The sequence below is a fragment of the Seriola dumerili genome, unplaced genomic scaffold, assembly GCF_002260705.1.
Source record: "Seriola dumerili isolate Sdu_G_001 unplaced genomic scaffold, Sdu_1.0 BDQW01000458.1, whole genome shotgun sequence".
Taxonomy (NCBI): Eukaryota; Metazoa; Chordata; class Actinopteri; order Carangiformes; family Carangidae; genus Seriola; species Seriola dumerili.
Window position 1 is genome coordinate 564,375 of NW_019174713.1, and position 23,117 is coordinate 587,491.

The following is a 23,117-nucleotide window of genomic DNA, read 5'->3' on the forward strand; positions in this document are numbered from 1 at the left end:
CATCCGTTGTTAGCTCGAGCTAACATCGTTAGGGCTATTTTCTCAGCCTTGACAAAGCTCCTCCAGAGCCAGAGACGACTGTGTCGTTCATGCACATCTCTGAAGCGATCTAATGACATCTGAAAAGTGATGATGATGATGTAACAAACACGAGTCTTATTTAAGCTAACTGAGAGATGTTAGTGTGTAAGTGTCAGCTGAAATACTGGGAGATGAACTGACTTCTAACCAGCACCAGTATCATAATTTGCCTGAATCCATCATGAAGTTCTGTGTGTGCAGAAACCGGATGGTAAGCTGACACACATTGTCCCCAATCACCAATACAGTCAATGTTGCCAACACACGGTTTCAGCCACTCTCGTGTCACTGAAGGTTTTTGTCAATGACTTGCATCCAAATCTCACTGCATCTGTTTGGCCTGTATATTAAAGTGATCTCTTGCCCTTTGACCCAGTGGGAGGTCAGAGGAGCCGGATTCTCAGCATTGCTCTAGGCTTTTGTCAGAATCAGCTGCGAGGCTGTTCGGTCTGTTCGGTCTGTTTATCACCGTTGTGAGATAAGAGTTTCTTGTTCACGGTTGTTATCTGGTGGATCTAAATGCTGCTGGAGCTCAACAACTCCTTCAACACAGCGTCGGGTTGGAGCTGTACGGATCAGAACAGCCTCACATTTAGGTTACAGTTTGATGCTGGGCTGTGGCTTTCCACAGAATAGCCCCGCCCATCATTAGCGAACATGCTTGGACAGATGTCAGTGCTGTTGGCGTGTGCTGAAAATGTCATACGTCTGAATCATGACGTGAGTTCTCCAGCAGGAAGCTCCCTCGCCCCAAACCTGGTCGCTCTGACACTTACATGGAATAATGATGTGAGATGATCTTTTTCTGTCTGGTGCAGGAACTTGTAATGACCTGAGTGGGCCATAATCTTCCTCATTGGAAGTGATGATGATGATGATGATGATGATGATGATGGTGAGCTGTTTCAAAAAGCTTTTATCTCAATGAGAGTTTCAGTGATGTCCTGACAAGTCTGGCTGTTAAGCTGCTTTCTTCAGCTCTGCCGCAATCTCTGACCCTGTGTGTGTGTGTGTGTGTCTGTGTGTGTCTGTGTGTGTCTGTGTGTGTGTGTGTGTGTGTGTCTGTGTGTGTTTTCAGTGGTATTTTAAACTATGCCTGTTTGGAGAGTTCACAGTAATGGATTTAGAGCTGACGTGTGCTTGCAGAGTCTCTACATGTCCTGTAGTGTGTGTGTGTGTGTGTGTGTGTGTGTGTGTGTGTGTGTGTGTGTGTGTGTGTGTGTGTTATCTTTCTGTTAATATTACATGTGTACAGACAAAGACATTGTGTACCCTGTTCGACCTACATCTGCCAGCCTGCACCACAACTGAGACATGAAGCATGGAGCTCGCTCAGACATGACGGACACACACACACACACACACACACACACACACACACACACACACACACACACACACACACACTTTGTCTGATCCACTTCGTCTTTGATTTTAATCTTAAACTTAGAGCTTAGTCTATTTGTCCTGTTATAGTCCAGTTATACTTGATGTTTGTCAGAGAGTTGAAAACAAACAAATTGTTTTGATTTAAAAAGTTTGACCTCGTCCGTTAGAGCTGGATGTTTCGACACTTTCTGCCGATATGACACATCAGTTTCTTTATTATTTATTTCTACTAAACCCTTTCTTTCATTTAACAAAAGATGCAAAAGTTTTCAGATGTTATACTGTTGTTCACACGGATAAAGTCGTACATCAGTCTAAATAAAACAGTGTTGTGCGGACAGAGCGTGTGGGCGTCTCCTGCTTTGCTAAGTGCAAACAGGCGGCTGGTGTTGAATATAGATATCTCAGCCACTAACAGAGGCACTTCAACACACATTAAACACTGATTTAAATGTATCTCCTGGCTGGAGAGTGTTAAAATTAAATAGTTAATTTACATTTAAAACATTATTGTGTTGTTGCCTTGAATTTGTTGTGAAGTATTTTGGGTTCTGTCAGATCAGCAGCAGATTGATGTTGAGCTGGAATCAGATCTGGTTCTGAAACATCTCGTCTCACTTTAAGGAGGATGGTGTTAGCTAACCTGCTTTGTGGTGACGGATTTGAATGAACCTCTCACCTGCTGGCGCCTCTCCTCCCACCTGTGCACCGTGTGCTTGTCACCAAAATATCACACAGATGTACAAAGTGAATTTCAAGGTCAGAAAGACGCCAAACTGTCCGCTGCTCGTTTAACCACCATGGAAACTGTCAGGACTTGCTGCTACGCATTACAGAGGTAATATAACCTCACACAACCAAGAGCTATGTTGCTAACATGCTAACAAAGCACGGTGCTTTCCAATTTTGAGAGATGAGTTACAAATCCCTCCCTAAACATCAGGGTCGTATCTTGTAAACATTTTTTTAATCAATTAAAAATACAAGTGTTTTCTGTAAAACAGTTTCAAACAGATGAAGTGTAATGTTTGACTTGGAAACTTGTATTTACGTTGACTCATAAATCCTGTGACTAATGACTGATGATTGACTTTTAACATGATTAGTTTTTGTGAACAAATCATGTTTGCACCGCTGACGGTCTCCTCCAGGGTCCGAAGAGGAACAGTCCAGTTCATGTTCCTCCTCTCACACTGACAGACGAGACGGCCTGTATCGGTTTCATCTGACAGTATCGAGTGCAGAGTGAAGTCCAGGACATGTTTAGTCTAGTTTAAGGGGTGCTGGGTGTGTATCATACTGAGCAATGACAGTCAGTTCAGGAAGTGAACTAATGTGTCCTTCACAAACATTCAATCCTGTCAATATAGGATTGGAAATGAAATCAGCCCCCAAGTAGGAAAAATGATTGGACTGTGGATAATGTGTGTGTGTGTGTGTGTGTGTGTGTCTCGGGGGATTTTGGCTCTAACATTGTCACCATCTGCTGACAGCAGAGAACATTAGAGTACATTCTTCTGTGTGCATTAGTGGAATGTCACACGGCCCTGAGGATTTCTGTGACATCAGAGGCTGCGGCCCGGAGGAGACGGACTCGGTGCCGACGCCCCCGAGGACGAGAGGCTGTCAAACTATTTATCTGCAAACAGAGAATCTGCGCTGGGCGGGATTAAAACAAAACAAAAAAAACATGCACTCATCTAATTAGTCATGATGTTAGGAAGCGGAGGATCTGTCTCGCCGCCATCCACTCCCCGTCTCTGCCAATAATAAAAGTTCCATGTTAAATTGAGGTGTAGACATTGGCCTGAGATCTTGTTTGCATAGGCTGCACGCAAGGAAAAAACAAATGAGAATTACATTTTTTTTCTTTTTTTTGTTTTAGGCTTTAAAAAGGAAACGGTGTGTTTTCCTTTGTTTTAATCTCCAAATGTTTAATTTAATAAACAAAAGAAACAAAGCCAAAAAAAAAACAAGTCGTTCCCGCCTGAGCTGCAGCGACTGCGCAGAGTCAACAGAGAAGTAAAATGAAGGTAGATAATAAGGAGGAAATAATAACCTTAAGTGTTTTATCAGTGACGACAGACGGTCTGCGGCCTCTTGAATGTCGTTTCCTGAATTAACCCTCTTCTTTTCTCGTCCTTACCGACGTGTTTTTTTAGCATCACAGATTCGACACATGTAGATTTGCTCACCCTGTAGTTTTGTGAATAGTTTAAGAGGAGACAATAACACTCAATGTTTCCCTCCTTGACTCTTTAGTTTGATATGTTCCCGTTGTACATCGACATCTGGTGGCCACGGAGCAGCTTCATTAGTAATTGAATAGCTGCAGGTCATGATTGAATGACTTGAAGAACAAGGCTGTAGTCTCTGTTAGTGGCTGGTTATCCTCATCATCATCATGTTTCATCAAACAGGCAGCGACATGATCACACACAAACCCGCAGTCCAGGTGATTATGTAAGTTACAAAGAGTAATAGTTGCGTTTGCATCACATGGGAGTTCCTTCAGTGAGGAAATCTTCTGGGAATAACTGGGAGTGTTGTGAGTTACTAATGTCACTGTTTTACATACACACATCACACACAGGCAACAGACGCGGAAAAACTCGTCCTCCGTCTCAAAAAAATGATGATATGTGATATGTAACTGACGTTTCCTCAAACCTCTGATCTCTGTCGTTGATTCATCATGATAGTGTGTAACTCAGGCTGTTCCTGGTCTAATAATGTTTGTCTGATTATCACACAGGCTGCAGACGCTCTGTCATCGCTGCTGAACTGGACAGTAAAGGTTCATATATGTCAAATGCTTATTCTACCCAGAATTCATTAAAATATCTGATAAGTTTTCCCACTTCTGTCACGCTGCACGAGGTGCACGCTCCGGTCGCTTTCTGCACATGTGCACGACACGAAGGAAAGTCATAATTAAAAGACTTGAGGTTTTTGGTTTCGGTTTGATTTTTAATGCCCAGAGAAAAAAAAAGTTGAATGAACAGATGCAGACTGAGTCTCTTCAGTCTGTGTTTCTTGCTGACTCGTGTTTCCTGGAGGATCCTGTGGTGATGTACTGAATACAGAACACTTCCTCTCGTCTTTACATCGGGATAAATGCCTGTTTGTTGGCTCTCACTCTCTTGCTCTGTCCTCTAGAGCAGCACTGACTCTGTGCGACAACCTTTAAACGTGTTATTGAATAACATTGAGATACATGGTTGACAGGATGAGTGATATTTGTTTGGCTGGTGTGATGTCATCGCTGCGTTCTCCCAGCTGATCTGACTTTACACCAGCCCCTTGTACACTTGTGCACGTGACGCACGTCTTCGCCCGTTCATAACACTTGTACCCCTCCCACACTCCATTCATTTCACAGCACACTTCGTTTGCACTCTACCTACATCACTTTGGCTGTTCACTCCCTACAATATCATGGCAGCTGCTGTGGAATAATGGAGGCTTTGTGTGGCTGCAGGAGCCTAAAAGCATGTGGAGCTGTTCCTTGGTCCTCTGGCGCCATCTTGAGGCGCAGGAGCAGAAGTGGTGGGAAACAGAAAAGAGCTGCATCGCATGACTGTGGTTGATATCTGCTGCCTGGGGATATGTGTCTTTATGTAGGCGGGTTAGTTAGTATTGTTGGTTTGGATTGGAAGGATCAAGCATGTTTGTGTAGTGACAGATCCAGAAAACCTCAGTGTGTGATCGCACTCCTGTGTGTTCATGTTTTTAACCCTGTCTGAAATACATTACATGCATATACTCAGAGCTAATTTCATGAATTTGCCCTAGGGGAGGAATAAAGTATCTATCTGTCTAATTTGAGTATTTACTGTTCTCTTTTCTTCGTTTGGGAGGAAGTAGATTTTTGGACATTAAATTCCGAGTCAGTTTACTTTTTCAATATTTACCCCAAAGCACTGACCTTTCCCTGACCCTAACTAAATGTTTTGTCTTACCTCAACATAACCAGGACACTTCTCCTAATGCTTCAGACATACACTGTACAGGTTCAGTCAGTATGACATTGTGGAAATGGCTTTACAAAATTTAACAATTATGAGCTGTTTTTTCCATTCATTGTCAACAGTGAGTGAACCCTGCGTGTTGTTTCTGGCAACATGTTGCTCTCTGCTTCTGCTTTTCTTCGCGCCGCCTTCTTCTTCCTCTCTGCTACACAGAAAGATTTCACACAGGAAAACAGTGCAGGTTACAACACCCTGAAATCTCTATATATAGAGTGTTGTAGTCCTGGGTATTAACCGAAACAGATGGTGGCAGAGAGAGCTGATCAAACAGGGCAGAGAAGGGGTTGGGTTGAATTTGAGGTTCAGAAAACGGAGGTACTATACGTGGGATTAAACCGCTGAATGATGATTGGACGACATGTAAAGGTACGTTACCAGCAGATTGGACGGAGCATCACGACTCTAGTGTCTGCAGATGTTCTTGAACAGGCAAAGCTCAAAGTTTGGAATAACTAATTTCTTTACATTGGAAGAATGAGCATGAATCTAGCTGCCAGGTCGCTGTGTCTCTTGGCATTAGCTACACAACTAGCTAACAAGGCTGTTGAGCCTCTGTCCTCTAACTTCAAGCTGGAATAAATCTGACTGACAGCAAGTAAAAGTTTGCTCTTCTGTGGACGATTGAACCACGATTAAACCAAGGTCAAACCGGTGGTTTCCCGCCTTTTTACCTGTGACCATTCTTCCCTTGTGACGGTTCAGTACCACAGAAGTCAAATTAACACTTAACTGAAGTAAGCAAAAATTCTGATCAGCTCAAAAACTCATTTATTTTTTCTTCTCTCCTCTCCCATTAATCACCACATGACCCCTCAGATTTATCATGTGACCCCTTGAAGGGGACCCAACCCCCAGACTAAACTACCTAACTGCATATAAAACAGTTAAAATTAGCTCCATCTTCACCAGTTACAACTGTATAAAGCTGCTTACACACTGATGCATCAGCATTAACAGGCTAATGATGTCATGTGTAATAATGACTCAGTCACAGGGAAGAAACAATTACTTTTATTTAGATCATTTAGGTTCATTTGAAGCAAGTAAGTAGGATTATGTTAAGTAGTATTAAGTTGGATTTGTCATGCAGGACTTGTAATGGGATATTCTTACGTTGTTGTATTGGTAGTTTTACATAAGTAAACAATGTGAATACTTTGTGTTGTTCCTTTCTATCCTCTGTCAGTTTGTCCCAGTGTGGTTGACTTAGTTATATTAATGAGTATTAATCAAATGAAAATGACAAATATTTGGATCCCACTGCATATATAAATTATGTATGTATTCAGCCTCAGTATACCTTCTGTTTAGTGCTAATTAGCAGATTTTAGCATTTTAATACACCAAACTAAGATGGTGAACACTATAGCAGTAACCCTGCCAAACACCAGCACGTTTACATTGTCCTTGTTAGCATGTTAGCATGTCTGAAAAATCATCATTGCTGAAGTGTTGTAGTTTATTCACCACAAACAGCCTAAACACTGTCCAGACGTTAGCTTTAGCTACGTAGCAAAATGCTACTTTTCTGTTGGATTGAATTTGCAGTGTTCAGGGCAAATTAGCTTCTTTCACATATTTACATTGACTTTATATGAAATCACGCCGCCCTTTACAATTTGCCTGGAATTCTCCTCTAGTTTTGTTTCTACTTTGTAGATTCAACTAATTCAACTTTTTAGTCATTTACTGGAGTGTAAAGTCTAACATCTAAACAAACAGTTTCCCACAACTGGGTCAGTCTAGCTCCTGGAACACCTGAATACAGCATCGGGTCAGTTACCAGGCCCTGTATTTTACCACTGCTTAACTACAAGATAAAAGTGTACACAGTACGTTCTCAATGACATTAACAGACCCTTAGCTGTGTTTGCTTACACACAGATACACACAGACACAGAAGCAGCTGAAATGACAGCAACTGCAGGAGCATGTGTTGAACACTGTGGCTGCTGATTGGACTGTGGAGGTGATGGGGGGTGGGGGGTTCATGGCAGACCTGCGGTCCAGGTTGGAGAGCAGAGGCTCCTATTTTTACCCCCACTCAACACACTCATATCACAACAGCTGTCCCCACATCTCTTGTCTGTCCGCTGTCAGGAATAACCAGCCAATAGGAAGCCTCCCCCCCCACCACCACCACTCTCCTCAGCTCGGCTGTTTCACTCTGCGCTCTGTGTCTCGAGCCGCTCGCTCACTCAGACCTCCTCAACTTTGGACACTTTTTCATTTCATTGTTGACGTCTGGGGGAAACAGCAGTTGTGGAATTACTTCGCTAACAGGTAGAACAACTTGTGACGAGCTTTTTATGAAGAGCAGGGACTGCAGAGGGAAATGTATGACAGTCCTGGGGCCTCGAGGCTCCACAGCCGGTGGCTCTATTTTTAGAGTAGAGGTAGCTAAGAGGAGGGGGGGGGGCTTCAATGGTTTTCTAACTGACAGTAACATTTTACAATAGAAGCTTTTGTGCCTTTTTATGACAATAACACGTTTCCTACTGTTAAAAAGTAGAAGTGTGTTGAATGTGAACGTGGTCGGGTTGATGCGGTGGGGCTGGTCATCTCTGCAGTGGCGGCTCAGCTGCTGGTTTGTGAACTGGTGGGACCTCAGCACACGTTCATGTTGTTCCTCTGGGTTTCAGTTTAACTTTAGCATGTTGTGTCTGTAGTTGAGTTACTTTGAATTTGAATTATTGTTTATGGACTCTTAACCACCTTATCCTATCAACATGAATCTTGGTCATTCTACAGATTTCTGCTGTTGAAATTTATTATTCCATGAGTTTAATTATTCCATGTTATTTCACATTCATCTGTTGTGTGTTGCCTTGTTTTCTATCACTATCCACACACTTTAAAATTCACTGGATTCTTTAAGTGTAGTTGTTTTCTCAAGTGATGCAGGAGTTCACCTCCCTTTACTCATTACATCACAAATGTTTATATAGTATTCAAGCATAATTCTTCAGTCTGAGATCCTCCTCAACAAGGAAGCAAGAAATCTTTGTGATAAATATTTCATACATTCAGATTTCTAACATGTTAATTCACACTGAGGTAATATTATCAGATGATCTCTGTGTTGGTGAAATGTGGCCGATCGTTTTTCTTGGAGTTGTTGATTTTTATTTGTTCAGGTTAACAACATGTGTAATTATCTCGGGGTGAATTTGAACTGGGTCTTCAGGCTGTCTCCTTTGCTCTGGGACAGACACAGTTTTTAAGTCTTGAAGTAAAATTCAGTTCATCTCTTGTTTTGTTCTCTTCTTCCATCTTTGAATATTAACCTTTTCAGTGTGTCAATGGGAGACTCATTTAGGCATGTGTAAGTCAGGATTTGTTCAGGATATTAGAATTAAATTCTGTCTCGTCCTACAATCTACAGACTTTGGACAAACGAGTCTTCCTGGAAAATCTCTGGGTCTGTCCACAGGTCGTAACAGTCTTGAGCGGAAAAGGCTTTAATTGCACATGAAGTCCAGGTCGTACAAAATCCACTCAACGAAACGTTTCCCTGGCTGCTGTATAATTGTTGAAAACAGAGGATATTATTCAGATAATAAAAGTAAAGCTGTTATAGATGTTCTAAATTGTGCTAAGCTCAAACGAAGGAGCTCGTCATCTGTTGTTTATAGAGATACTTCAGACATTCCTTCAGTCTTCAGCTCTGATTTAAACCGTTGGTTGTTTGTCTTTGTCGTTTCTTGTAAGACGATGTGATTCACGAGTCGGGAAGTTTGGTTTCACGTCACACAACAACTCCTCAAATGAGTGACTGTAACACACGCTGTTACACTGCTGCTGTCTTTTCTGAGGTCATGTCCCTGTTTCTGAGGCTGAGGAGTGAATGGTTGTTAAAGTGTCGCTTGTTGGACGTCCGTGCATAGTTTGTCTTTTCTGCTTGAATATAGATTTTTCTGTAATGAACGTATCAGTAGTCTTTACACGGTGTCTTCAGATTGTGACTTATTCCAGTCTTTGTGCTGTGTGACTTTAGCCGGCGTCTGTGTCGAGTTTTATTTCCCTTGTTGGCCTTTCTCTGAGGGAGTAAACTGGCCCACAGCCCCACTGCACTGCTATCTAATCCAAAAATAATCCTGTTAGTCAGTGTGCTAATTCAGTGACCACTGATAAAGCCAACTCACTCAGGGCCAGACCCCAGACCGGGGGCCTCGTTTATAGCCATTGTGTACGAACCAGGATGCGTCAGGTGGCAGATTCTGGAAAGTCTGGGTCACTTATATTTACCCCGAGTGTCCTGATGTGTTTTCATATCAACCACATTCACCGATGAATTATTTCACCTGCTGCACTTTTAATTCATATTCAGATAATTTTTAGTTTTTATACAAAATAGCTTCAGAGAACTCTCGGCCTTCTCCACCTGCAACCTCGGCCACCACCTCTGCACCAGCTGTTGGTCACTGTGTGGTTTCAGATATGGAGTGTGTGATTTCATCAGCTGTGTACGTGTCTATAGCCTATAAAAGCTTAACAAACACCGACAGCCGCGCCGCTGTCCCTCCGTCGTCCAGTATCCAAGTGTTTAAGGCGTCCTCCTCCGTGTCTGACAGCTTCGTTTAAATTCGTGGAATCGTCCCGTTTGTTGCATTAACAGCTGCTGCAGCCTCGACAGCTTTGTTTTGTTTGTTACGCTGCCGACACATAATGTTCTCTGCAGGAACCAGATCAATATTCATGAGGGATCTGCATTGACCCTGTAACTGTGAGAGCGTTTTGGGCAGAATATGAGGCTCGGCAAAGTACACACACACACACACACACACACACACACACACACACACACACACACACACACGTATTCAAGCTGATTGTGTTGGGGCGTTTGTGTCCACAGTTTTATAAATCATTTTATATCTTTATTGTCAATGTTAAAAAAACAAGGAGACAGCGAAGCAACTCCCTGAGCAAGTAGTACCAAAGTGTGTGTGCGAGTGTGTGTGCCACCATCTTAATTTTTCTGTTGATGGCGAGGAAAGGATCGATCACATCACAGTCACTTTAAATCAGATCTATACAGAAGTTATTCATGTGGAAGCAGTTGACGGTGACAGTTTGCACAGCGTAACATCCATTGAACATGAAACACTTGGAGTTCAGAGGTGGGTTTAAGTTTGTAATAGGCCGCGATCAGTTCGCCACGATGTAGAGAAACGGATTAAACATTAAAATTGTCTCCACACAGTTTTAAAATAATCCTCTGCAGTATTTATGGGGGATGGTGTTGGTCTGGTCTCTGGTGCGTCATCCTCTGAGGGCGTTTGACATTGTGTTCGTGCTCCAGGGTTGAGATCAGCTCTCTAGTGTGATTGTATTTCTGTTTACCATTTAAAAAGAGGTTTCCAGAGGTGTTGTTCGAGTAAAATCTTGGATTCCTGTGGGGCGTGTTGTCATTTCTCTAAACCGTCTCCTGTTCTAATCTCCCCTTCATTGCTTTGCCTAGATAGAAACATCTTCTGCTCACCTGAAGGTCCTAATGTCTGTTCGTCTGTCCCTGTGTATTCTCACCATTCTTCCTCTCCTAGCTTCCCTCTACATCCTCCTCCTCCTCCTCCTCCTCCTCCTCCTCCTGCTGCCGCCGCTGCTCTCATCTCATCAATCACAGCCCATGACAGCAGATCAGCCAACATGGCATTCTCATCTCGCTTTTCCTTCTGGGAGCAAAAGGGAAGTCTCATTTGGACATTTCATACAGCACTCTGCATGGTGTTACAGCCTTTTACACTGGGTCTTAACACGTGTGGCCTTTTGTGTGTGTCACACTAAGAATTCGATGCCTTTCACTCTCATGTATATGTGTTACAGTAATTACCAGAGGTGGAAAGAGTACTGGAAAATTAGACTCAGGTAAAAAAAAAAAAAAAAAGTGCTGTTACTAGGAAGTAAAATCACCCGTGTAGAAACTATCTCAGATAAAAGTAAAAAGTCAGTCAGTTGAAATGTGCATTTTTAAAAGGGGGGAAAGAAGGTAAAAAAAAAAAAGAAGACAAAAAAAGGTAGATTATTGTTACCATGACGACAGAGGTCCTCTAAACTTGAGGAAGTAGTTATTGTAACTGGAACCGTTACCTCTTCCTAATCCTGAGTAGTTTTTGTGCCTAAACTTGGGGCTGAACGATGCAAAAAAAATCAGATATTGTGATATGAGACATGTTTTTAGTGGGAATGGTAATTTTTTACATTTAATTTTTGCTGAAAAAAATGATAAAATACACTGTAATTTGGAGTAATTGTTCAGCCCGACCTAAACCTAACAAAACAGTGAGCGTTTTCCCCAACGAAGGTCCAGTACTCCTGCAGCTGATACGCTCCTACGGGTCGTATCCGAGGGAAGGGACAAACGACCTGTGTTCAGGTTGGAGGACTTGTTATGTTGTGCACACAAAATGCCACGTTGCTAGGCAACGCAGTGGTTGTTGACGTCTCCCTCTGGACAGTGAGTTCCAACAATCAGTGATTTGTTGTCGTACTCATCCATTGTACAGTAACGTAGAATTAACGGCTCTGCGATCCACCATGAGCATTTTTAGCATTTAGCTTTTAGCCAGACTCGGCATGCACCTGTTGCTGAGGTCATGCTAATCTTAACCACTGCCCCATAGTGACTCCACGCTTTTTATTGCATTGTTTATTACAGTTTTCATACTGTTCACAAACTGTTACTACTGGCCCCAGGTGTGAATGCGCCTCTCAATCCCCTGACACTCAGTCAATGTACACATCTAGAACATGTGTCTGCGCTGGGAGCTGAGAGCTGAGTGTTTCTCCTTTCCAGATTTTGTGCCATGCTCGCCTGGTTCATCGTGCAATACCTGAGATAAGAAATACTTAAAAGTAAAATGATTCTTAAACATATTCAAAAAACATCTAATGAGACTCAATGTTCCTTCCACCCCTGGTAGTTACCAATTTGCTGTGACTTTTTACCACCTGAGCTTGAGCAGTGTATTTCCAATTTTTAGTTCTTGAAAAGAGTGTTTGTATCTGAAGAAACAAATGTTCAGTGCAAAACTTATTTTTATGCAAATCATGGCTCACAGAAACTTTGCATGTTTGAGGCTTGCATGGTTGTGTAATGGAAAACAACTCTACATCGTATCAAGGTTTTGATCTGGTTTCCTTCTTCATATTGATATATTTAGATCAAAGACGAGAACAAGCCAGGCAGCCCGAGTGTAAGTAAATATTATCCTTTCAGGTTTCACATGGGTACATACATACATGTATATCTCTGGTCATCAGAGTCGTGTTTAGAGCCAGGGATCAATCCAGCTCTTGTACATGTCACTTAAGAGAAAGTATGTTTGTACAAGTAGTTCCTCCATGAGGCTCACTGACTTTGAGAATGGTAAATCACTTCGTTAAAAGGATTTTTGAACAGTTAAAATCATCCAGGGAACCAGGCCTTCCAGACTCTGGAGTCATGGAGGTGTACTGTGTCTGTAGAAATATGTTGCTTGTGCTTGAAAGAATATCTTCTGCAGTTTATGGCAGTTTTTGTAGACCTGGATATTAAGAGTTGTTTGTGACATGTGGAGTTGTGTGCTTGATGTTCCTTGATCAGCATATCTATAAATGTACTATATCAAATGGATCATTTTTTTTATTTTTGTTGCTTGGATTTTCATACTTTATTCTCATCCTTATACTTCCTCTCTTTCCTCTCTATGAGTAGTCAGACAGTGATGGGCTGCCCAACCGAGCCAAGTCAGTGCCAGCTCTAGACCCTGGCAGGGGGTTATTCCGGGCAAAAAGTCCCTCACCTGTTTCCCCTACGGAGTCATTAACCCGGGTCAGGAGTCCCTCCCCACCTAAATTCAGGAGTCCTGTTAAAGTGCCGGAGCCAATGTCAAAGACGGGAGAGCAATCTAAGAGCCCTGAAACACCACAAGCTTCTCTAAGCCCAGAGCCAGATACGAACAGTGAGCGAAAGCAAAATGGCATAATGGGTAAAAGCGTGGTCAATGGTACCGCCAACAGTAACGCCAGACTTCCAGCACCAACCAGCACCAACCAGATGGATGCTACAGATGACCAGGGTCTGACTCGTAGGAAAGTAGTAAAGGTGGTTCGTAGCGTTGTCAGGAAGGTGCTGCCCACAGAAGAGGCCGAGACGACTGGGCGAACACAACCAGTGGACAAATCTCCAGAGGCAGCCAAGCCTGCAGCTGAACCAGTTAAAGCAGCGCCTGCACCAGCTCCAGTGTCCAAGTCTAAAGCCCCCATGATGTCAGGGTTCTTGTTCAAACACGACGTCATCAAAACAGAAGAAAAAGATGATATTTCACGAGGATTGAAGAACCTCATGATCCGAGGCAGAACACGGGAGCCCCGCCCGCGAGTACAGAAAGAGGAACGACCAGAAAGAATAGAGTTGGAGAAGAAAAATGAGAAGGTGGTAGAAAAAGTTGAGCAGGAAGAAACAAAGGAGGAGCACAAAGAGGAGAAGCCTACCACAAAACCACAGGAAGTCAATCAGAAACTCACAAGTTCTGCTCCAGTTTTACAGAGGGTCAAATCTCCCGTGGCTCCTGAAACCCCAACCAATAAGGCTTCGCCCCAACCAGCAGCTCCGGCTTCTTCCAAATCCACTCATTCCAGACCTTCATCTCTCCCTCCGGTTGTTGGCTTTATCCCCGCCTCCAAACCCTTACCCATGTCTTCACCTCCTGGTTTCATACCTAAACCTAAACCAGCTGCTGACACAAAACCCGCCCCAGCAAATCCACCTTCTACCTCCTCAGCTGCCCCAAAATCTTCCCCCCTCTCTCCGACACCACGTTTCATCCCAGCCCTTAAAACTCCTCAACTCGCAACTCCCGTGAGTCCTCCCCGTCCCACTCCTGGTCCACTGTCTCCCCCTCCGGGAGTCACTCGCACTCAACAGCCTACTGTCAGTCAACAAGAGGTACAGTACAGCGTCCACACTTCGCATGTCTGGTCAACATTTGAGACATTGGTGTGGAAAATGCATGGCCGTTTGAAATGCATGTTTGAAATAAAAGAGCACCGCGGTGTTTATTTGCAGACTCCACGCAAGTGTGTAACCTCGGTGTGGCACGGCTCTACAGTCACTTGATAGCCACTGAAAGCACAAACTGTCGAACTGACGTGAAATATTAATGACCTTTCTTCATGATAACGAGGGAAGAGTTCACTGGGGAAATGTTTTTCTTTTGAGCCAATGGTGGCAGATCCAAAAGGTTGGTGATGTCACTTGGTTCATTTGCTGTCCACCTGTTCACCTGTCCAAAACTTCCGTCCAGAACAAGAAAGGGTTTCGGCATCCGTGAGCTATGTGTTGAAAGTTGATTCCCCATGTGCATCGGTTAGAGGGAAAGAGTGAAGCCGAGGCTTTGCGTTAGAATTAAAGGTCAGTAATCAATCAAATAAAGCAAAGAAATAAGCTTGGGTCAGATTAAGGTCTCAGAGTCATAAAGATGTTGGTTTGGGCAGCTGCTAAACTAAACTAGAGTAAGATAAGACTAGCAGACTACCGTGGAATACGGTATAAACATTGGTGCTTCCCACCTTGTTGTGAGTCTTGTAAAATAATGGCTGGAATCCCACAAACTTTTGCTGATAACATTTTGCTCCCAAAGGGGGGATAAACTTAATTTTAATGACTCCACGTCTTTTCCTGTAATAACTCTTATCAAAGAACCTTCGGACAAAAACTGTATGCAATATGTCTGTCAGTGTGGCTTCAAGAACGAGGTCATTGTTTATTTGTTAGAGACTACAGAGGTGTTTGCGGTAAGCCACGCAGCACTACTCTCCAGGAAGTTCACAGATGGCCGACACAGTTTCAGTAGAGCTGTGCGGTCAAGACCAAGACTGGGTATTAGTTTACCTCAGGACAGAGAATCCACTGCTACATTCCCAAAGCTTACCGTTTACTGTGTGGTATTTTGGAGGAGGGCTGTAGTAGATTGTACAGACAAATCTTGTTTCACCTCGGTGCAGGATAAATATGTGTGTTGGATTAGGGTTGGGTGTTTGCCCTCTGGTTGAAGGGGTATTTTGTCACTTGCTTGGCTTGATTTGATGCAAATCTAACAAATATTTTTCGCTTAACCAGAAAATTGTATTATGTCGTGTGTGGAATCCATTGATTTTCTTGTGTGCATGCTGTTTGAAGCACCTTCCTGCATTTTCTCCTTTAACATTGGCTTTTTAAAAATCAGATTGCACAGTAATCCAAACTGCCACTGGTCATGTTGACGACAGGAAGTGTGTGTGTGTGTGTGTGTGCAGACTGAGTTTCCTGTAAGAAGCACGATTTCAGACAGCTGTGGCTGACAGGGTCTTTGATTTGTAAGAGGAGTAAATCGCATATCTATGTGTTTTCATAACTTTTAGTTTGTTTGTAGTCACAGGCTTTGCTTCATCTGTATCAGTGGGCTTCAGTGTCAATGTGTTGCTTGCTGCTTTGACCTGTAGGAGGCACCGCTCAGTCCCACCGAGGAGGCTCAGAGACGACTGATGAGGATCTTCGGTGCCCCTGTAAATCGCCCGGCTGTCCATCTGTATATTGTTGATGTCTTCTCTGTGTTTTATGTTTGTCTGTTGATGTTACACCAATTAATCACCATGCCTACCATGCTCATTGGTTACTGGTGTTTACTCACAGAGACATACAACAGAGGAAGGTGTTACCATGGTGTCTGCATGTTCTGCCCTCTGCTGGTTCCTGACTTGGTTTCCTCTAACCTTTATTTCTCTAATTCTGATTCTCTGGGTTTCATCCCACACTTGTCTTACTTACGTACCCATTACCATTTTACTTATCTGTCAACTATGACTGATCTCAGTTTCCCAGTTGAAGATTTGGACTCCTTCCCTTGGCTTGCTTTGGTAGACTTATTGGAAAGTTTGTTTTCCTTTGATCCCATCCAAGAATCTTTCGATACTGAGTTTGACATTTTGATGGTTTACTTACCTAAAAATGTTGATTGAATACACTCTATATCTGACACATTGAAGTAACAGCTGTAGGCTGCTAAATCTGACACACCCCTACTTCCACAAGCTACTTGATCCAAATGCCGAAGGGCTAAGAACGACAAGCTGCTGCCTGAATGTTTTAAACACCGAGCAGAACGAGGAGGAGGGAAGGAAACCAGAACTACGTTGATTCAGTTTGAAACAAACACTGTTGCAGAAAACTGACGGCGTCTGAAAGTGTGAATGGATTTACACGTTACAGAATTTTAATCTCTGTAATTGAATGTTTCTTTTTCAACAAAATAGTAGAAATACAAACATGACTTTTACTTTGAAAGTCTGCAGTCTATTGGCTGGCCTCAGCTGTCAGAATAGGTTCGATAGGCCTCTAAACTTCGAACTGGGTGTACAAGCCCCTTGTGTAAGAGCACTTATTGTCACAACCATAACACACCTCTAGATTGATTTCCACAGTGCTGTGGTTGAGAGCTCGGTACTTAACCATTTAGTGATGATTTACTTTCTCCATTCTGACTCTGTTCTCCAGCTTGAAAGCATGTCGTTCTCTCTCAAGTAACGTTTCACTAATCCCTACGTCCTTCCACCCCATGGTTACTTATTACAAAGCCATTTTCACTTTTCCATTATGCTCCAGTTTTTTATTTTCACGCTCATATTTCCACGTTGACCTTGTCTTCTTCTCCCCTCTCCCCTTCCCCCTCATTCTCTCTCCTTCTCTCCATGCTTTACTCACACTGCACTCGCTGGCTGTCGCTGTCTCTCTGTGGCTGCTTTGTGGCTAAGCTGGAGCCGGCAGTCAGTGTTTCGTCCTCTGTCCAAGCCCCCGCCCCTGCGGCCCCTGCGGCCCCGCAGCCCCAGGGCTCCCTCCAGGTACAGCAGTCCTTCCTCTGGGGCCCCCTGGCTGGAATTTGTACTTGTGTGGAGTATAACACCTGCAATCCTTTTACCTTTCCCTCCCTTTTTACCCAAATTCCCCTGTCTGCAGTGTTTCCAACATCTGCATTAGACTGTGACCAATACAAAAAACCGTCAGCCTGTTAATGTCCACATCTGATCAGCGTTAATCAAACCCTTAACTTGATTTACTACGATTTAACTGATCAGATTCCACTTGAGATTTTTGTCACGTGTTGCAATGCTTCTTTTAACAACACATCGGGCTGATAGATAGAAGTAACCTGCATGGGATTTGTATATGAAGAATTGAAGATTGGTCATAGTGAGGCAGTGGTTTATACATATATATGTGTGGTCATGCTTGTGAAGCGGTATCTGTGTGAGTGCTGTGTGGCGTTCAGGTGCATCCATTGGTCTGTGATGGAAAATGTAAATCTTTTGACTCAGTGGATGATAACAGGCCCTTTCATGGATGATCATGCTCACAGAGTAAACCGGATTTCTCTTCTCACATGTGCTGGATAAAAATGACAGATTACATGTATCTGCATGCATGTCTTGCTCATATATAACTGTGACCTTTGACCTCCTCATGCTGGACAAATCACCAGGGATCAGTGGAAGAGGATCCTGTGGCCCTCCTTCAGGCATCTCATGCTGCAGCTAAGCAGTCTCAGGTCTGGCCTGCACTGTGCCCCGAGTGTAATTCACCACCAGCTCGTCCCGTATTCACCTGCACTGTGGAGTGTTGTGCTGTGCTGTGCCCCCCCCCCCCCCTTTTTTTTTTTCCTTTTGCTTGTGAAGTTCAGTGTGTCTTGTTTACTTTTCCCATTTAAAGTAGTCATAAATAGTTATGACTCGATTTGTTCTTTGGGTTTGCATCCCAAAATTATCTTCATTTCTTTTGTTTATTTGCTTGTTTTTATTATTTGAGTTTGATTGTTTATTCCCGTTTTATTGTGGTCGCCAGGTTCCTGTTGAACCCCTCTCTCTCTCTCTCTCTCTCTCTCTCTCTGTCTCTGTCTCTGTCTCTGTCTCTGTCTCTCTCTCTCTCTCTCACACACCCCTGACACTTGTTATATTGAGTGTTTCTGGTTTGAAGTTTCTCTCACACACACACTCACACACACAGTCACACACACAGTCATACACACCACCCTGAAGGAGCATGCGGAGCTCAGAGGACTGTGAGACCTTTTGAGTCCGCTGTCATCCACTGCATGGTCTTCATCTTGACAAGGCCTTTGCCTCCATAACCTTTCAGCATGTGCTGGTATCAAAGTGGAAACGCTGGCGGTTCCACAGAGACCGAGTGTGACTCTTGAGTGGTCCAGTGATGTGACTTGACAGTGATCATCTTCCTCCTCACCTGCTGCCCAGTCATTGTTCTTCCTCATCCTCTCTGTCCACCAGGTGAAGACAGAGGAGCAGATCGCAGCTGAACAAGCCTGGTATGGATCAGAGAAAGTCTGGCTCGTCCACAAAGATGGCTTCTCCCTGGGTGAGACCCGATTACTTGATTTTTATGTATGTGTAGCGTCATCTTCGTCGTCATCATCATCATTCAGCTGTAGGAAATTTAAAGAAACAATAACAAGTGAATAAATTTGAGGTTTTAAAAACAAATCCCATTTGAAATACTTAAATATAATCTTGTTACTGCAAATCTGTGACATAAGTAATAGGATTTAAATTAATTTATAAATGTGTTTATATTTTTTAGTAATTTGTAACTTATCTGAATTGTATGAGGGATAATAACCAGATATATTCACTGGTATCGTTATGTATTATATGAACTGTGGAGGAGTCGCAGATGAACGAAATAAAAGGAACAAATAACAAAAGAATCTAAAACATCCAAATTTTATCACTTTCATGGAGAAAGTTTATTTATTACTGTCTGAAATTAGATATTCACCTGCTTATGTTGGGATTCTGTTTCCTTCTGCTCTCACATCGTTGCTGGATTTAAATATGTTAATTAATTCTGTATATTTATGTTTCCATTGTTTTTTTTTAAATAATTAATAATTATATGTTTCAAGTGTTAAATAGGAGTTCAAAGTTTAAAAATCATAAACTAGTCCTGCTTTGGTTTTGGCTTTAATTAGCCCGTTTAAGATAAACAGATGCTAACAGCTGTCTGTGTTTCCTGTCTCCTCTCTGCCCAGCCACCGTGGTGAAGACGGAGGCCGGCGCCCTGCCAGAGGGCAAGGTGAAAATCAAACTGGAGCATGATGGGACAGTACTGGATGTGGATGAAGACGACATAGAAAAGGTGAGTGGGAGATAATGGTAGCGAACCAGTGTGAGTCGGTTCCCATTGAGAAGCTCAGTTTGATTTAAGACTTTAGGTTTAAGATTTAAGAGGAAGTTCAGCACGACAGGCATCTGCTAGTTTCCTCTGGTGTTTCCCCAGACAGTGCCTCTCCGTGCTGATGCCACCTGCTTGACCCTTAACCGCTTGAACCCAGACGCAGTTTTGTCCCTGGATCATTTTACAGCACCACCAGACCTCGGGCTAACTTCACTTCACACTAATAGTCCAGGGTTTTCCCCCGTGACAAGGTTAAAGGTCACTCATCTATCCGTTGGTGCCTGAATCCCGTCATTATCTCTCTCTCTCTCTCTCTGTCCGCAGGCCAACCCTCCATCGTACGACCGATCCGAGGACCTGGCCTCGCTGCTCTATCTGAATGAATCCAGCGTGATGAACTGTCTGAGGCAGCGCTACGGAGGCAACCTCATTCACACCTACGCTGGACCCAACATGGTGGTCATCAACCCCCTCAGCACCCCCTCCATGTACTCTGAGAAGGTAAGCTGAGGACCGATGACTGGGGCCACAACAGCAGCTTACTGTGTTTATACCACTGGCTTTTAGAGTGACAGGTTCATTTTAAATTGTCAATAAATATTCAAGATTCAAACTCCAGTGAAAGTCCTATGTTAAACAGTGCAGCTCTTTATACTATCTCTCCTGACTTCCTGAAGCGTTTCTGGCTGAAAGACTCAAAAGAAAGACATGGCAGTAATTTTACATAACTCGCTAACACACAATATATGAACCTTGTGTTTAGAGAACACGGAGACATTAAAAATCACCCAGAAAAAAAAACATGCATGTACTTTCAGTCCTGTTTAGACTTGGGTAGTAGACTGGGGCGCACTTCAGCCTCTTGTGGCCGAAACGAGTATTACAAAAACAAACGTTTTGGAGTGGAATGTAAAAATGTTTTTTTACAGCCTCCTTTGGCCAAAATGAGTATTTTTATTTATTTATTTAATAATTTATTTCAAAAATTGTATTTATTGGTGACATTACGTAACAAAAAACAGGTGTGACATGAAGGAGACATAGGACGTAATGCTGGAAGGAGCTTTACAAAAACAAACCCAAAAAAAAAACACTTGGCGCTCTGGGCTTCCGTAGAAACATTATCTATTTCTAAATATATTTTTATCGTAACTATGGCGACTGTGTGTTGGACGGTGCCTTCTTTCAGCGGTTAGACGTGTCTGATACATCTAACTTTTGATTTATTTCCTCTCTGTTTTTGTCACTGTCCTTCTTCTCCTTCCCCCGCTGTGCGTATCTCCCTCCGCCCCCTCTCTTCCTCCCCCATCAGGTGATGCACATGTTCAAAGGCTGTCGGCGCGAGGACTCGGCTCCTCATATCTACTCCGTGGCCCAGTCGGCCTACCGCAACCTGCTCACCACCCGGCAGGATCAGTCCATCGTGCTGCTGGGAAAGTCTGGCAGCGGCAAGACCACCAACTGCCAGCACCTGCTCCAGTATCTGGTCTCCATCGCCGGCAGCACGGGCAAAATCTTCTCTGGTGAGCCTGCAGACGGGAAAAGGGGAGGGGGGACACGACTCATGAATACATGTGCAGTAGACTCTGAAGTGTAGTTGTAGATTCTTTTAAACCACTTTATTTGGAGGTAAAACTGAGTACAACATCACTGCACAGGGGAAACTGTGTGTGCACAACTGTGGCAGGTACATGACGTCAAAGTTGAAACTGTGAGGGATTTTTACAGCAGACAGTTACCTGTGTTTTCTTTTCCTGAACTATTAAAATATTTCCCACGTTGCAATAAACAGAAATGATTTAGTGTTTTATTCTCCATGCTGATCACAAGTGGTCGAGGTTACAGAGCAGAACAGTGTATAATTAGCTGCTCCAGACTTACTACCGTCATCATGGCTGTCTGTCCTGAAATGTGTGTTTTTGTGTGTGTGTGTGTGTGTGTGTGTGTGTGTGTGTGTGTGTGTGTGTCACAGCTGAGAAGTGGCAGGCCGTCTACACCATCCTGGAAGCTTTTGGCAACAGCTCCACCTCCATGAACACTAACGCCAGCCACTTCTCCCACGTGGTGTCCCTCGACTTCGACCAGGCCGGGCAGGTGGCCTCCGCCTCCATCCAGGTGACACACACACGCACGCACGTGCACAACACACACACACACACACACACACACACACTGACTCTTGTTGTCTCCTCCTGCTCAGACGATGCTGCTGGAGAAACTGAGGGTGAGCAGGCGACCCGAGGGAGAGTCCACCTTCAACATCTTCTACTACATGATGGCCGGAGCTGACAGCACCCTGAGGTGACTCTCTCTAGCTCTTTTTTTTCCAGTAAAATTTGTGGAGATGATTTCAGGAATCAGGATTGACCTTCTTTGTAAGAATGTTTAAAGGTCTAGTGCAAAACATTTCACACTTCACACTCAAATAAAATGGCAGAGGGTAAATGCAGTGCAGCAGGTGGGGACATAGCGGCAGTGTACCTGTAATCAGCTGGTCAATAAAACCTCCTTTTGACAGTCAGGTCTTAAAAGCATCAGTTTATGTCGGTGGAAACAGCTGATGTGGATCTAGTGCTCCTTCCTTATAAGGGTTCAGCCATGATAACATCTTCATTAAAATATCATGTTTGCATTTGTCTTCATGTAATATTCAGATACTAACTAATGTTCGAAAAGTGACTGAACCAGCTCAGAGTCGACAGACACCGAAACACACCACCGCCGTCTGCGAAAATCAAGGGCCACTGTTGTTAAAATTCAAGCAGCCACGGGCGCCATCATTTCACCGGCACAGAGGAGCTGTCTGACCTTTAACACCTCTACCCTCTCTTCCAGAACTGAGCTGCACTTTAACCACCTGGCCGAGAACAGCGCTTTTGGGATCGTTCCACAGTCGAAGGTAATCGCACTGAAGTGAGCCTGTTGTCATGGTTTCGTTTCGTATTTCCTTAATGTCTTTTTCCTGCGTCCTGTATTACAGCCCGACCGACACTGATACTGATATTTGAGAGTTTAAAAAACCCAGTGACGTATCAGCTGATATTCATTTTGCTCCCGATGACCCATAAAAGAAATAAACATTTCAGATAAGGTTCCATTGAATAGAAGTTTCACCTTCCCCTGAGATCAGTAACGTTTTTTGGTCTGATCTCCTCCAGCCTGAGGACAAGCAGCGAGCCGCGCAGCAGTTCACCAAGCTGCAGGCAGCCATGAAGGTGCTGGGCATCTCCAGCGAAGAGCAGAAGGCCCTCTGGCTCATCCTGGGGTCCATTTACCACCTGGGGGCCGCAGGAGCCACTAAAGGTAGGAAACTCCCAACTGACTGACACATCGAGAGCTCGTGACGTCTCATTACCTGACAGGTCGTTACATGATGAGAACACAGACACCGAACCTGTGCGTGGTACTTC

The 23,117-nt window shown here is 43.6% G+C and overlaps 1 protein-coding gene across 1 annotated transcript in view; it reads left to right on the top strand.

Moving 5' to 3' along the window:
* The window catches only part of LOC111234779 (unconventional myosin-XVIIIa-like), a 100,848-nt gene that overhangs the window by 14,501 nt on the left and 63,230 nt on the right, over positions 1–23,117 (top strand). The window contains exons 2-9 of the mRNA XM_022762967.1: positions 18,801–18,888; positions 19,562–19,668; positions 20,032–20,208; positions 21,020–21,230; positions 21,680–21,822; positions 21,908–22,008; positions 22,543–22,606; positions 22,866–23,010. Coding sequence (XP_022618688.1) covers positions 18,801–18,888; positions 19,562–19,668; positions 20,032–20,208; positions 21,020–21,230; positions 21,680–21,822; positions 21,908–22,008; positions 22,543–22,606; positions 22,866–23,010 — 1,036 coding nt within the window. The remainder of the gene's footprint in view (positions 1–18,800; positions 18,889–19,561; positions 19,669–20,031; positions 20,209–21,019; positions 21,231–21,679; positions 21,823–21,907; positions 22,009–22,542; positions 22,607–22,865; positions 23,011–23,117) is intronic.